The sequence below is a fragment of the Ranitomeya variabilis genome, chromosome 4 (genome assembly GCF_051348905.1).
Source record: "Ranitomeya variabilis isolate aRanVar5 chromosome 4, aRanVar5.hap1, whole genome shotgun sequence".
Lineage (NCBI taxonomy): Eukaryota > Metazoa > Chordata > Amphibia > Anura > Dendrobatidae > Ranitomeya > Ranitomeya variabilis.
In genome coordinates this window covers 12,375,607-12,391,791 of record NC_135235.1, presented here as the reverse complement: position 1 = coordinate 12,391,791, position 16,185 = coordinate 12,375,607, and the positions used below count along the sequence as shown (strand labels likewise).

Here is a 16,185-nt window from a genome sequence, read left to right as displayed (position 1 = left end):
GTGCCTGTCATTATACAGTGGGGCTGTGCCTGTCATTATACAGTGGGGTTGTGTGTGTGACTGTCACTGTATACACTGTATATAGTAGGACTGTGTGTGTGATATATATATATATATATTCGCATGCTTGCAGTCACAAGACCACCTGATCCCGGCGCCGGCACCAGAGAATCCTCACAGTGCGCACGATATGGGGATTCACACACAGTGACTTTAGACATGTAACTTAAGATCCAACAACCCTTTTAAGGATGGGCCGCGACTCATGGGCCACTGCTGTGTGGTTGCCCCCCAGGCTAAAATTTGCCAGCCAGCCCCTGCTTTAACCTGTAGAATAAGGAGCGTCTTCAGGAAGGACAATGCCAGAAGTCAGTTCTTTTGGCCTCTTGGCTTCTTTGTAGAGCTGCAGTGGTGAGAAGCCGCCCGGAAGCCGCACCGTGTGACCAGCGCCTTGTGGCTCCTTAGCGCCTGTTCACACAGATGTCAGCAGAATCCGCCTGCGGGAGGCGTCGTGTGCGGATTCCAGGACAAGAGCTGAGGGCGGCGGGCTCCTGACAGCGGAGGAGGCGGCCACAGACATGAGGACAGGAGGAGGAGGAGGAGGAGGAGGAGGACAGGAGGAGGAGGACCTGCCACTTCCTTCTCGGGGCGGAGAGTTCAAAATGAAACTTTGTGAAGTTTGGTGCTGAGGATTCACACTCAGGGGACACGGATTCCGGTATTATCAGGTAATTCTGGCCCCCCATGGCCCCCGCTGTGCCCGAGCCTCGGTATAAATACAGGAATATCCGTCTTATCTTCCGGCGGCTCCCGGTAATCCGGTTCCCCCCATCTACAGGGCGGTTCTGCCTATAGCAGGGTGTGCTGGGTCTTGTAGTACTTAGATACCTGGGTCTGCACCGTCTCCTCCTGCCCCCTTCACTGCAGCATTATTACTTTACCTCACGGATAGATCATGCAGACTCCCTGTTCATCCTGAGCTGTCTGGTTCATGTGTAGGATGTGAGAACTGAAGCCTTTGTGCAGAGAGGACAGTGCTGGGATTTGTGGTTCTCCATCTTTTGTTTTCGCCTGGTGTCAGATGCTGCTGGGACTTTCCTCTCGGACTCGCCCGGTTCCGGGGTCTGTGAATGACTTGTGCGGTGACCCCGATGCCGATTCTGAGGTTTCTCTTTTATGTCACATGAGGAAAGTGAAACTTCAAGAAAAAACAGAAACAATGTAACAGTGAGGATGTGACCGCAGGGTATCGCCCCGATATGTGACCGCAGGGTATCGCCCCGATATGTGACCGCAGGGTATCGCCCCGATATGTGACCGCAGGGTATCGCCCCGATGTGTGCCCGCAGGGTATCGCCCCGATATGTGCCCGCAGGGTATCGCCCCGATGTGTGCCCGCAGGGTATCGCCCCGATATGTGCCCGCAGGGTATCGCCCCGATGTGTGCCCGCAGGGTATCGCCCCGATATGTGACCGCAGGGTATCGCCCCGATATGTGCCCGCAGGGTATCGCCCCGATGTGTGCCCGCAGGGTATCGCCCCGATGTGTGCCCGCAGGGTATCGCCCCGATGTGTGCCCGCAGGGTATCGCCCCGATGTGTGCCCGCAGGGTATCGCCCCGATGTGTGCCCGCAGGGTATCGCTCCGATGTGTGACCGCGGGGTATCGCCCCGATGTGTGACCGCAGGGTATCGCCCCGATATGTGCCCGCAGGGTATCGCCCCGATGTGTGACCGCAGGGTATCGCCCCGATGTGTGACCGCAGGGTATCGCCCCGATATGTGCCCGCAGGGTATCGCCCCGATGTGTGACCGCAGGGTATCGCCCCGATGTGTGACCGCAGGGTATCGCCCCGATATGTGCCCGCAGGGTATCGCCCCGATATGTGACCGCAGGGTATCGCCCCGATATGTGACCGCAGGGTATCGCCCCGATGTGTGACCGCAGGGTATCGCCCCGATGTGTGACCGCAGGGTATCGCCCCGATGTGTGACCGCAGGGTATCGCCCCGATGTGTGACCGCAGGGTATCGCCCCGATGTGTGACCGCAGGGTATCGCCCCGATGTGTGACCGCAGGGTATCGCCCCGATATGTGCCCGCAGGGTATCGCCCCGATATGTGACCGCAGGGTATCGCCCCGATATGTGACCGCAGGGTATCGCCCCGATGTGTGACCGCAGGGTATCGCCCCGATGTGTGACCGCAGGGTATCGCCCCGATGTGCCCGCAGGGTATCGCCCCGATGTGCCCGCAGGGTATCGCCCCGATGTGTGCCCGCAGGGTATCGCCCCGATGTGTGCCCGCAGGGTATCGCCCCGATATGTGACCGCAGGGTATCGCCCCGATGTGTGACCGCAGGGTATCGCCCCGATGTGTGACCGCAGGGTATCGCCCCGATGTGTGACCGCAGGGTATCGCCCCGATGTGTGACCGCAGGGTATCGCCCCGATGTGTGACCGCAGGGTATCGCCCCGATGTGTGACCGCAGGGTATCGCCCCGATGTGTGACCGCAGGGTATCGCCCCGATGTGTGACCGCAGGGTATCGCCCCGATGTGTGACCGCAGGGTATCGCCCCGATGTGTGACCGCAGGGTATCGCCCCGATGTGTGACCGCAGGGTATCGCCCCGATGTGTGACCGCAGGGTATCGCCCCGATGTGTGACCGCAGGGTATCGCCCCGATGTGTGACCGCAGGGTATCGCCCCGATGTGTGACCGCAGGGTATCGCCCCGATGTGTGACCGCAGGGTATCGCCCCGATGTGTGACCGCAGGGTATCGCCCCGATGTAGCAGAGCCGGGGAGCTGCTTGTGTTACTGGTTGACCCCTTCCTGTCCAGGCTCCTGCTTCTTACAGTTTCTGCCATTTTCAATATCTCTGCTTGTCTTCAGCAAATTGCCGCATTGTTCTTTGGGTTCAGAGGCCGGAGACCTGTGCAGCTGCTGGATGAGTGGAGGCCCGGAGAGCTCATGTGGTTACCTGAGTATCCTCACTGACACACTGTATCGAACCCTCAGCTGTGAGAAGCATTGCGTCTGCACTGGAGTTCCCATTTTAGAGATTCCTCTTGCTGGGCTGTGCAGTACTATGATATAAGAGCAATATCATATCGATGGAGGTCGGACCCCCGGCGTCCCCACCGATCAGCTGGTACCTGCTGTGGTTGGACGGGTGGCGCACGGCTCGGTCACGCTGATTAGCGGCCGCTCTGTGACTGCAGCTCAGTTTTCATTCCAATGTTTTCACCATAAAGACAATCTGTTAGCAGTTTTTGCTGTATAATCTGAGAGCAGCATGGTGTAGGGGCTGAGACCCTGATTCCAGTGATGTCACTTTCTGGCTGCTTGCTGCAGTAGATTATCATTACCTGCTGCCTTGTATCCTCCATATTCATGAGTTCTGTATAATTCTGCCCCAACACTGATTATTTATTATGCTTTGCTTAGATCGCTCCATCATATTCCGCAGCTTCACAGACATCATCTCTGCCCCCACTGGGGCTCACATACTCCAAACAATGATAGAGGGTGGGAGGAAACCGGAGAATCGGGAGGAAACCACAGCAAGAACATGCAAACTCCTGATAGTATATGGGAAGAGAGCTGTCAATCAGTGGTGTGGGCGGGGTCATACAGAGCTCAGCAGTGTGTGGGCGGGGTCATACAGAGCTCAGCAGTGTGTGGGCGGGGTCATACAGAGCTCAGCAGTGTGTGGGCGGGGTCATACAGAGCTCAGCAGTGTGTGGGCGGGGTCATACAGAGCTCAGCAGTGTGTGGGCGGGGTCATACAGAGCTCAGCAGTGTGTGGGCGGGGTCATACAGAGCTCAGCAGTGTGTGGGCGGGGTCATACAGAGCTCAGCAGTGTGTGGGCGGGGTCATACAGAGCTCAGCAGTGTGTGGGCGGGGTCATACAGAGCTCAGCAGTGTGTGGGCGGGGTCATACAGAGCTCAGCAGTGTGTGGGCGGGGTCATACAGAGCTCAGCAGTGTGTGGGCGGGGTCATACAGAGCTCAGCAGTGTGTGGGCGGGGTCATACAGAGCTCAGCAGTGTGTGGGCGGGGTCATACAGAGCTCAGCAGTGTGTGGGCGGGGTCATACAGAGCTCAGCAGTGTGTGGGCGGGGTCATACAGAGCTCAGCAGTGTGTGGGCGGGGTCATACAGAGCTCAGCAGTGTGTGGGCGGGGTCATACAGAGCTCAGCAGTGTGTGGGCGGGGTCATACAGAGCTCAGCAGTGTGTGGGCGGGGTCATACAGAGCTCAGCAGTGTGTGGGCGGGGTCATACAGAGCTCAGCAGTGTGTGGGCGGGGTCATACAGAGCTCAGCAGTGTGTGGGCGGGGTCATACAGAGCTCAGCAGTGTGTGGGCGGGGTCATACAGAGCTCAGCAGTGTGTGGGCGGGGTCATACAGAGCTCAGCAGTGTGTGGGCGGGGTCATACAGAGCTCAGCAGTGTGTGGGCGGGGTCATACAGAGCTCAGCAGTGTGTGGGCGGGGTCATACAGAGCTCAGCAGTGTGTGGGTGGGGTCATACAGAGCTCAGCAGTGTGTGGGCGGGGTCATACAGAGCTCAGCAGTGTGTGGGCGGGGTCATACAGAGCTCAGCAGTGTGTGGGCGGGGTCATACAGAGCTCAGCAGTGTGTGGGCGGGGTCATACAGAGCTCAGCAGTGTGTGGGCGGGGTCATACAGAGCTCAGCATTAGAGCACTGCTAGAGCTGCTGCAGAGAAAACAGGGATTTTATCAAAACTGAAACACGCAGCCCAGTAAGTGACACATCGCTGGAATCAGGGTCCTACAATCTGCTGCTCTTATAGGGAACCTCTGAAAGCAGGAAGCGTACACCCGATTCAATGACGCTGCCCAGTAGAGCCGCGCGTGCGTCAGATTTGCAGGAAGCTAGTGATGATGTCGACTCTTGCAAATCATGTTATCATGCCGCGGTTGGGATCGTGATGTCATAGTGACAGAGGGGGCGGAATGTGGAGAACTGATGACATAATAGCAAATATAAGGGGCTAACAGGCAAGGACTGGTGATGTCATGGATTGAGGTAGTGATGTCATCTCTTGGGGGAGGGGTTATATGAGAAGAATGATGGAGCAGGACTGGTGATGTCATGGACAGAGGTAGTGATGTCATATCTGAGGGGAGGGGTTATATGAGGACAGTGGAGCAGGACTGGTGATGTCATGGATAGAGGTAGTGATGTCATATCTGAGGGGAGGGGTTATACGAGGACGGTGGAGCAGGACTGGTGATGTCATGGATAGAGGTAGTGATGTCATATCTGAGGGGAGGGGTTATACGAGGACAGTGGAGCAGGACTGGTGATGTCATGGATTGAGGTAGTGATGTCATCTCTAGGGGGAGGGGTTATATGAGAAGAATGATGGAGCAGGACTGGTGAGGTCATGGACAGAGGTAGTGATGTCATATCTGAGGGGAGGGGTTATATGAGGACAGTGGAGCAGGACTGGTGATGTCATGGATTGAGGTAGTGATGTCATCTCTAGGGGGAGGGGTTATATGAGAAGAATGATGGAGCAGGACTGGTGAGGTCATGGACAGAGGTAGTGATGTCATATCTGAGGGGAGGGGTTATATGAGGACAGTGGAGCAGGACTGGTGATGTCATGGACAGAGGTGATGTCATCTCTGAGGGGAGGGGTTATATGAGGACAGTGGAGCAGGACTGGTGATGTCATGGACAGAGGTGATGTCATCTCTGGGGGGAGGGGTTATATGAGGACAGTGGAGCAGGAGAGGGGCTCATCCTCTCCACAAATAATAAAGCATAGTATAAAATAAATGTCTGTAGTGTTCTTGTCCCTTTACCTGGTGACCCGCTCCCCTTCATTCCTTCCATGCTTTGTAATACGGCACGTGATGATGTTCAAGACTTTTTATTTCTCTACATCTTTAAAGGGAATCTGTCGCCCCATTTTTCGCCTATAAGCTGCGGCCACCGGCATCAGGGGCTTATGTATAACATCTGTAATGTAAGCCCCGATGTCACCTGCAAGGTAAGAAAAACAGGTTAGATTATACTCCCCCAGGGGCGGTCCGGGTCCGGTCTGATGGGTGTCGCTGTCCGGTCTGATGGGCGGTCCTGGTCCGGTCCGATGGGCGGTCCTGGTCCGGTCTGATGGGCGTCGCTGTCCGGTCCAATGGGCGGTCCTGGTCCGGTCTGATGGGCGTCGCTGTCCGGTCCGATGGGTGTCGCTGTCCGGTCCGATGGGCGGTCCTGGTCCGGTCCGATGGGTGTCGCTGTCCGGTCCGATGGGCGGTCCTGGTCCGGTCCGATGGGTGTCGCTGTCCGGTCCGATGGGCGGTCCTGGTCCGGTCCGATGGGTGTCGCTGTCCGGTCCGATGGGCGGTCCTGGTCCGGTCCGATGGGTGTCGCTGTCCGGTCCGATGGGCGGTCCTGGTCCGGTCCGATGGGTGTCGCTGTCCGGTCCGATGGGCGGTCCTGGTCCGGTCCGATGGGTGTCGCTGTCCGGTCCGATGGGCGGTCCTGGTCCGGTCCGATGGGTGTCGCTGTCCGGTCCGATGGGCGGTCCTGGTCCGGTCCGATGGGTGTCGCTGTCCGGTCCGATGGGCGGTCCTGGTCCGGTCCGATGGGTGTCGCTGTCCGGTCCGATGGGCGGTCCTGGTCCGGTCCGGCGGGTGTCGCTGTCCGGCTCCTCCCCTCTTCACACGATGGCGTCCTCTGCTTCCTGTCGCGGCTCCGGCGCAGCCGTACTGATCTGTCCTGTTGAGGCGCTGGGCCTCTCTGACCTTTCCCTGCGCACTGCAGTACTTTGCCCTCAACAGGACAGATCAGTACACCTGCAGCAAAGAAGAGGATGTGATCATAAGAAGATAGGAGCCCCGGACCGTGACGCCCATTGGACTGGACCCGGACCGCCCCTGGGGGAGTATAATCTAACGTCTTTTTCTCATCTTTCAGGACACATCGGGGGCTTACATTCCGGAATGTTATAGATGAGCCCCTGATGCCGGTGGCTGCAGCTTATAGGTGAATAATGGGCGACAGGTTCCCTTTAACGCTCCACTCCAGGGATTTGGTTTGTTGTCAGCGCTGGACAGGAGCATTACCTGTAAGTCCCCGGCCCCGGCCATAATCTCGCCCTCCGGCGTCTCCACCGGTTTTGGTGCAGCTCCGCTCCTGTGACGCCATCTTGTGAGCGCAGCTCCTGACTGGCGGGAAGTGAGAAGATACAATGCAAGTCTATGAGAGGCGGCGGGGGGCCGGAGCGGGGCCATAATGGGGCCGGAGGGGCCAGAACTCGGCCCTCATAGACTCCTATTGATTAGTGACCTCTGGCTCCATGAAACCTTCTAGCTGCCGCAGGTCACTTATTGCTGGAGACCGACTGGAGCAGCGACAAAAACAGATGAAAGCGCGGAGAGGTGAGTATCCGACCTCAGGCCGGACAATGAACGCGCCACTCCAGCCATGAAATAAAAACAATCCCTGGAGCGGTGCTCTAAGACCTCTGCTTGCTGCAGCTGCTGCGGCACCTACTTGTGCAGTGGGACGTTTCACAGCTGAGGTTGGTAACAGGGAGAAGAGGGGACTCGCAGCATTGCTCATCCTGAGCCTCCTGATGCACTAACAGTACCTTGTCTGTGTCATCTTCAGGATGGCGGAGCAGCCGGACACCCTGCAGAAGGACGAGGACTCGGGCAATGAGGAGACGGAGGACGATGTGGATGCCAGACCCGACCGCACTCACAAGTTCTCAATATTCTCCAGGTGAGACGGATCAGAGAGCGAATGATGAGAAAAGACAACGGCAGGACAGGAGGGTGCAGGGGCCAAAACCGGGAGGTCTTAGTGTGTGTTTGTTTTTTGTTTTTTTTCTATTAAGTGGAATAAGCAACAGGAAGTGCCCCCCCCCCTCCATGTTCCCTACTTTATGCCTCATATCTCCACTGCGGGGAACTCCTGATTCTCACACATCTGGAGTTTTCATCCCAGCTCTGTCTGTGAAAAATTCAATGGGTCGTGCAGAAGAGTGATTTTTTTTTTTCTTTTCTGAGGGAGCTCACTACACAGAGATTTATACAGCCACCACTAGGGGGAGCTCACTACATACAGATTTATACAGTCACCACTAGGGGGAGCTCACTACATACAGATTTATACAGTCACCACTAGAGGGAGCTCACTACATACAGATTTATACAGTCACCACTAGGGGGAGCTCACTACATACAGATTTATACAGCCACCACTAGGGGGAGCTCACTACATACAGATTTATACAGCCACCACTAGGGGGAGCTCACTACATACAGATTTATACAGTCACCACTAGAGGGAGCTCACTACATACAGAATTATACAGCCACCACTAGGGGGAGCTCACTACATACAGTTATATACAGATATATACAGCCACCACTAGAGGGAGCTCACTACATACAGATTTATACAGTCACCACAATGGGGAGCTCACTACATAAAGATTTATACAGCCACCACTAGAGGGAGCTCACTACATATAGATTTATACAGCCACCAGTAGGGGGAGCTCACTACATACAGATTTATACAGTCACCACTAGAGGGAGCTCACTACATACAGAATTATACAGCCACCACTAGGGGGAGCTCACTACATACAGATTTATACAGCCACCACTAGAGGGAGATCACTACATACAGATTTATATAGTCACCACTAAGGGAGCTCACTACATATAGATTTTTACAGTCACCACTAGGGGAAGCTCATTACATATAGATTTATACATCCTTCACTAGGAGGAGCTCACTACATACAGAATTATACAGCCACCACAAGGGGGAGCTCACTACATACAGAATTATACAGCCACCACTAGGGGGAGCTCACTGCATACAGATTTATACAGCCACCACTAGGGGGAGCTCACTACATACAGATTTATACAGCCACCACTAGGGGAAGCTCACTACATGCAGATTTATACATCCTCCACTAGAGGGAGCTCACTACATATAGATTTATACAGCCACCACTAGGGGGAGCTCATTACATACAGATTTATACAGCCACCACTAGAGGGAGCTCACTACATACAGATTTATACAGCTACCACTAGAGGGAACTCACTACATACAGATTTATACAGTCACCACTAGAGTGAGCTCACTACATACAGATTTATACAGTCACCACTAGGGGGAGCTCATTACATACAGATTTATACAGCCACCACTAGAGGGAGCTCACTACATACAGATTTATACAGCTACCACTAGAGGGAACTCACTACATACAGATTTATACAGTCACCACTAGAGTGAGCTCACTACATACAGATTTATACAGCCACCACTAGAAGGAGTTCACTACATTCAGATTTATACAGTCACCACTAGAGGGAGCTCACTACATATAGATTTTTACAGTCACCACTAGAGGGAGCTCACTACATATAGATTTATACATCCTTCACTAGAAGGAGCTCACTACATATAGATTTATACAGTCACCACTAGGGGGAGCTCACTGCAGACAGATTTATACAGCTGCATGACTTCCCTTTTTGCTTTATTTTCCTGTGTACGTCGGATCCTAGCGTTCTTCTGGTATCAGATGAAATCTTGGCCTGTGCATTTTAAAAGTAACCTGGCATGTTGAACATGTAGTCTGATTTGTGAACAGCATAGTACAGAGAAATAGAAGCCGAGCACAATAATGTATAGTTTTGTTGAAAAATATTCATAATAACTTGTATTTTATTCTTTTAAATCCTTGGTGTTTGTGTGTGAGTCCAGTGGATGGTCCAACTCGGTGACGACAGCTATCTGCATGTATCGCCATACAGGGAAGACTGTCAGTCACTGAATAGGACCGCCCACTGGACTTGTGCATACAATCAGGGACTTCAATGGGCAGCACGGTGGCTCAGTGGTTAGCATTGCAGCCTTGCAGCGCTGGAGTCCTGGGTTCTAATCCCACCTTGGACAACATCTGCAAGGAGTTTGTATGTTCTCCCCTTGTTTGCGTGGGTTTCCTCCGGGTTCTCCGGTTTCCTCCCACATTCCAAAGACATGATAGGGATTGTAGATTGTGAGCCCCATCAGGGACAGCGATGATAATGTGTGCAAACTGTAAAGTGAAGCGGAATATGTTAGCACTACATAAAAATAAAGATTATTATTATATACTGAAACTTCTCACAGAAATCTGTAACACTCAGATCATCCCCTCCTGCTCTACAACATCATGCCTGCAGTTAAGATACCAATTTAAACATTACTGGTTCCTTAATCATGTGATTATGTAATTTGCAACTATTTTATGTATTTTTTAATTACAGAAAATCTGAATCATTTTATTTTTTGTACATCCCACTGTTGGCCACTAGAGGGAGCTGCTGCTTACATTTACCAAGAAAAGCAACTTGTGCTATGCAGAAAGTTGTGCTGGAGCTGCTCCCACTGGGGACGTGGCTCTTTCCACCAGGGACGTGGCTCTTTCCACCGGGGACGTGGCTCTTTCCACCAGGGACGTGGCTCTTTCCGCCAGGGACGTGGCTCTTTCCGCCAGGGACGTGGCTCTTTCCGCCGGGGACGTGGCTCTTTCCGCCGGGGACGTGGCTCTTTCTGCCGGGGACGTGGCTCTTTCTGCCGGGGACGTGGCTCTTTCTGCCGGGGACGTGGCTCTTTCTGCCGGGGACGTGGCTCTTTCTGCCGGGGACGTGGCTCTTTCTGCCGGGGACGTGGCTCTTTCTGCCGGGGACGTGGCTCTTTCTGCCGGGGACGTGGCTCTTTCTGCCGGGGACGTGGCTCTTTCTGCCGGGGACGTGGCTCTTTCTGCCGGGGACGTGGCTCTTTCTGCCGGGGACGTGGCTCTTTCTGCCGGGGACGTGGCTCTTTCTGCCGGGGACGTGGCTCTTTCTGCCGGGGACGTGGCTCTTTCTGCCGGGGACGTGGCTCTTTCTGCCGGGGACGTGGCTCTTTCTGCCGGGGACGTGGCTCTTTCTGCCGGGGACGTGGCTCTTTCTGCCGGGGACGTGGCTCTTTCTGCCGGGGACGTGGCTCTTTCTGCCGGGGACGTGGCTCTTTCTGCCGGGGACGTGGCTCTTTCTGCCGGGGACGTGGCTCTTTCTGCCGGGGACGTGGCTCTTTCTGCCGGGGACGTGGCTCTTTCTGCCGGGGACGTGGCTCTTTCTGCCGGGGACGTGGCTCTTTCTGCCGGGGACGTGGCTCTTTCTGCCGGGGACGTGGCTCTTTCTGCCGGGGACGTGGCTCTTTCTGCCGGGGACGTGGCTCTTTCTGCCGGGGACGTGGCTCTTTCTGCCGGGGACGTGGCTCTTTCTGCCGGGGACGTGGCTCTTTCTGCCGGGGACGTGGCTCTTTCTGCCGGGGACGTGGCTCTTTCTGCCGGGGACGTGGCTCTTTCTGCCGGGGACGTGGCTCTTTCTGCCGGGGACGTGGCTCTTTCTGCCGGGGACGTGGCTCTTTCTGCCGGGGACGTGGCTCTTTCTGCCGGGGACGTGGCTCTTTCTGCCGGGGACGTGGCTCTTTCTGCCGGGGACGTGGCTCTTTCTGCCGGGGACGTGGCTCTTTCTGCCGGGGACGTGGCTCTTTCTGCCGGGGACGTGGCTCTTTCTGCCGGGGACGTGGCTCTTTCTGCCGGGGACGTGGCTCTTTCTGCCGGGGACGTGGCTCTTTCTGCCGGGGACGTGGCTCTTTCTGCCGGGGACGTGGCTCTTTCTGCCGGGGACGTGGCTCTTTCTGCCGGGGACGTGGCTCTTTCTGCCGGGGACGTGGCTCTTTCTGCCGGGGACGTGGCTCTTTCTGCCGGGGACGTGGCTCTTTCTGCCGGGGACGTGGCTCTTTCTGCCGGGGACGTGGCTCTTTCTGCCGGGGACGTGGCTCTTTCTGCCGGGGACGTGGCTCTTTCTGCCGGGGACGTGGCTCTTTCTGCCGGGGACGTGGCTCTTTCTGCCGGGGACGTGGCTCTTTCTGCCGGGGACGTGGCTCTTTCTGCCGGGGACGTGGCTCTTTCTGCCGGGGACGTGGCTCTTTCTGCCGGGGACGTGGCTCTTTCTGCCGGGGACGTGGCTCTTTCTGCCGGGGACGTGGCTCTTTCTGCCGGGGACGTGGCTCTTTCTGCCGGGGACGTGGCTCTTTCTGCCGGGGACGTGGCTCTTTCTGCCGGGGACGTGGCTCTTTCTGCCGGGGACGTGGCTCTTTCTGCCGGGGACGTGGCTCTTTCTGCCGGGGACGTGGCTCTTTCTGCCGGGGACGTGGCTCTTTCCGCCGGGGACGTGGCTCTTTCCGCCGGGGACGTGGCTCTTTCCGCCGGGGACGTGGCTCTTTCCGCCGGGGACGTGGCTCTTTCTGCCGGGGACGTGGCTCTTTCCGCCGGGGACGTGGCTCTTTCCGCCGGGGACGTGGCTCTTCCTGCCAGGGACGTGGCTCTTCCTGCCAGGGACGTGGCTCTTCCCGCCAGGGACGTGGCTCTTCCCCTCTTCTTTTGGATGTTTGAGGGGGTTATGTTTCAGAATTTCGGTGCGTTGCCATTTCTGTGATACGCTTGTGATCTCCTTATCACTGGATAACGGGGCTGCTCACCGGAGCAGATTGCCATATAGGAGTTGAACAAATATGGGGCTGTATTATGCTGTAGCCCCTGTAAATGTGTTCAGAGCTGCGACTAGTCACCACTGCAGCCCATCTCCGTACCATCCAAAACCTGTATTGTCGGTATTCGGTGCTGCCAACATTGCTTCTGGCCGCAGAGATGTAGTGGAGTTCAGGGAGTTGTGCTTTGCCTTAAAAACATGGCAGCAGGCAACCGGCTCCAGATGGGAACTGTGCGTGCCAGGAGAGTGTGCGGTGGCACTGGTATTTTAATTCATTATTTAAAATAATAATAATGAAATCATAAATACTTTGTATTAATAAAAAAGTGACCCATTGCCTTTATAGAGAGAAAACAATTGTCTGTAGAACAATCCATCGTCCTCCATTATTGACAACTAATTCTACAGCGGCTGATGGAAATCTGTGTGCACTGCACGGCATGGCCACTAGATGGCGGAAGAGCGCTGGTGACGAGTCGATGGCAGATCAGTGTCTTCTTCCTATAATAATAATAATAATAATCTTTATTTATATAGCGCCAACATATTCCGCAGCGCTTTACAGATTAACAGTTTCAAACACAACAGTCATAAGTAACAACGTTAACGATACAATAATTAAAGCACAATAAGCCGCCTCTGCTTGTGAGCTTACAATCTACAATGAGGTGGGGAGATACAAAGTGCAGGCGTGTATTTACAATGGTGTATTTACAATGATGGTCCAGCCATCTTCAGGGGGTGGGGGGATAGATGGAGATAGTAAATGGGCTACACACACACCTTTAAGACTTTTATTAGGGAACATGATAGGCCGCTCTGAACAAATGTGTTTTGAGTGAGCGCCTAAAGCTATACAAGTTGTGGAGGACCTAATATCTTGGGGTAGAGCATTCCAGAGGATTGGCGCAGCACGGGAGAAGTCTTGGAGTCGGGAGTGGGAGGTACGGATTAGTGCAGGGGTTAGTTGAAAGTCGTTTGCAGAGTGCAGCAGTCGGCTAGGCCGATAGACAGAAATGAGGGAGGAGATGTAAGGGGGTGCCGCACTGTGGAGAGCTTTGTGGGTGAGAACAAGTACTTTGAATTGTATCCTGTAATGAATGGGCAGCCAGTGTAATGACTGGAGAAGAGCGGACACGTCCGAGTAACGATTAGCCAGATGGACGACCCTGGCTGCTGCATTAAGGATGGACTGGAGAGGGGAACGTCGAGTGAGGGGGAGGCCAATTAATAGAGCGTTACAGTAGTCCAGGCGGGAGTGGATCAGGGCGACAGTGAGGGTTTTTGTTGTTTCCATGGTGAGAAAAGGGCGGATTCTAGAGATGTTCTTTAGGTGTAAGCGGCATGAGATTGTATATGGGATGTGAAGAAGAGATCGGAGTCAAACATAACACCAGACAGCGTGCCTACTGCCGGGGCGTTATTATGGTGCCACCCACGGAGAGGGAAATGTCAGATTTAGGGAGGTTAGTAGACGGTGGGAGCAGAAGAAGTTCAGTTTTGGAGAGGTTGAGTTTCAGATAGAGAGCGGACATGATGTTAGAGACTGCAGACAGACAGTCACTGGCGTTCTGTAGTACAGCGGGGGTAAGGTCAGGGGATGACGTGTATAGTTGTGTCATCAGTATAAAGATGGTACTGAAAGCCAAATCTGCTGATGGTCTGTCCAATTGGGGCCGTGTAGAGGGAGAAGAGAAGGGGCCAAGGACTGAGCCCTGAGGTACCCCAACAGTGAGAGGAAGAAGAGATGAAGTGGAGCCAACGAACAGAGCACTGAAGGAGCGGTCAGAAAGATAGGAGGAGAACCAGGAGAGAGCAGTGTCCTTAATGCCTAAAGACTGGAGCCTAGAGAGTAGGAGAGGGTGGTCAACAGTGTCGAAAGCTGCAGAAAGGTCGAGAAGAATGAGCAGAGAGTGGTCACCGTTACATTTTGCTGTCAGAAGGTCATTGGTCACCTTGATGAGTGCAGTTTCTGTCGAATGTAGGGGGCGGAAACCGGACTGTGAAGGGTCTAGGAGGGAGTGAGTGGAGAGGTAACGGGTAAGGTGGGAGTAGACCAGGCGCTCCAAGAGTTTAGAGATGAAGGGGAGGTTGGAGACCGGTCTGTAGTTGTTTGCGCATGATGGGTCAAGGGTGGGTTTTTTTGGTAATGGAGTAATGATAGAGTGTTTGAAGGAGGAGGGGAAAATGCCAGAGGAGAGGGAGAGATTAAAGATTGTAGTTAGGTGAGTTGTGACGACTGGAGAGAGAGACTGGAGGAGGTGTGAGGGAATGGGGTCGGTGGTGCATGTAGTTGGACGAGAAGAGGAGAGGAGCTTGGAGACTTCTTCTGTGATGGGATCGAATGTGGAGAGTGAGCCAGGGGAGATGCAGGGAGGAATGGGAGTCATTGCACTTGGTGTCTGGGAGCGGATTTCCTGACGGATATTGTCTATTTTCTCTATAAAGTGGGAGGCCAGTTCATCAGCACAAATGTCTGTGATAGGGTCTTGTGCTTTTGGCCTGAGGAGGGAGTGAAAGGTGTCAAAGAGTTTCTTGGGGTTGTTGGATAGTGAGGAGATCAGAGTGGTGAAGTAGGACTGTTTGGCGAGGTGAAGGGCAGAGTTATAGGTTCTTAGTATAAATTTGAAGTGTATGAAGTCTTCTGGGGTGCGAGTTTTCCTCCATAAGCGTTCAGCACACCTGGAGCATCGCTGGAGGAATCGGGTTTGCGATGTGAGCCAGGGCTGTTTCACTCTGTGTTTGGAGGTTCTGAGGGTGAGGGGCGCTACTTGGTCAAGGGTGCTTCTAAGAGTGTCATTGTAGTGATGTACCGCCAGATCAGGACAGGAACAAGAGGAGACTGGGGACAGTGATGAATGTAAGGAGTCTGAAAGTGTATGAGGGTTAATTGCATGTAGATTTCTGAATGTGTGGTAGGTAGGAGGGTGCTGGGGTGGGAGAGGAATTGTGAGTGTGAAGGAGAGAATGTTGTGGTCAGAGAGGGGAAGCGGTGAGTTATCTAGGTAGGAGATTGAACAGAGCCGGACAAAGACCAGGTCCAGGGTGTTACCGTCCTTGTGTGTTTCAGAGGTTGAGAGCTGTGAGAGGCCGAGAGAAGTGGTTAGTGATAGAAGCTGGGACGCAGATGTGAACGTGGGGTTGTTTATGGGGATGTTGAAGTCTCCGAGGATAAGGGTTGGTAGTTCTGAGGACATGAAGTGCGGCAGCCAGGCAGAAAAATGGTCCAGGAACTGGGTGGGTGAGCCTGGGGGCCGGTATATGACGGCTACTCTGAGGGAGAGGGGACGGAAGAGCCTGAAGGTGTGGACCTCAAAAGAAGGGAATGAGAGTGATGGAGTTGTTGGGATGACCTGGAAAGTGTATTGTGGGGACAGGAGTATGCCGACCCCACCACCAGGTCTGTTTGTGGGTCTCGGGGAATGGGAGAATTGTAAGCCACCATGGGAAATGGCAGCAGGGGAGACAGTGTCAGAGTCCTGGATCCAGGTTTCAGTGAGGCCCAACAGATTCAGAGAGTTGTTCAGAAAGTAATTGTGCAGGAAAGGAAGCTTGTTACATACAGACCATGGATTCCAGAGGGCACAATTA

At 54.4% G+C, this 16,185-nt stretch overlaps 1 protein-coding gene across 1 annotated transcript in view; it reads left to right on the top strand.

The window, feature by feature from the left end:
- Positions 1-608: 608 nt before the first annotated feature.
- The window catches only part of CASP7 (caspase 7), a 41,756-nt gene continuing 26,179 nt past the window's right edge, over positions 609-16,185 (top strand). The window contains exons 1-2 of the mRNA XM_077258022.1: positions 609-728; positions 7,649-7,762. Of these exons, the coding sequence (XP_077114137.1) occupies positions 7,650-7,762 (113 nt within the window). The 5' untranslated portion in view covers positions 609-728; position 7,649. The remainder of the gene's footprint in view (positions 729-7,648; positions 7,763-16,185) is intronic.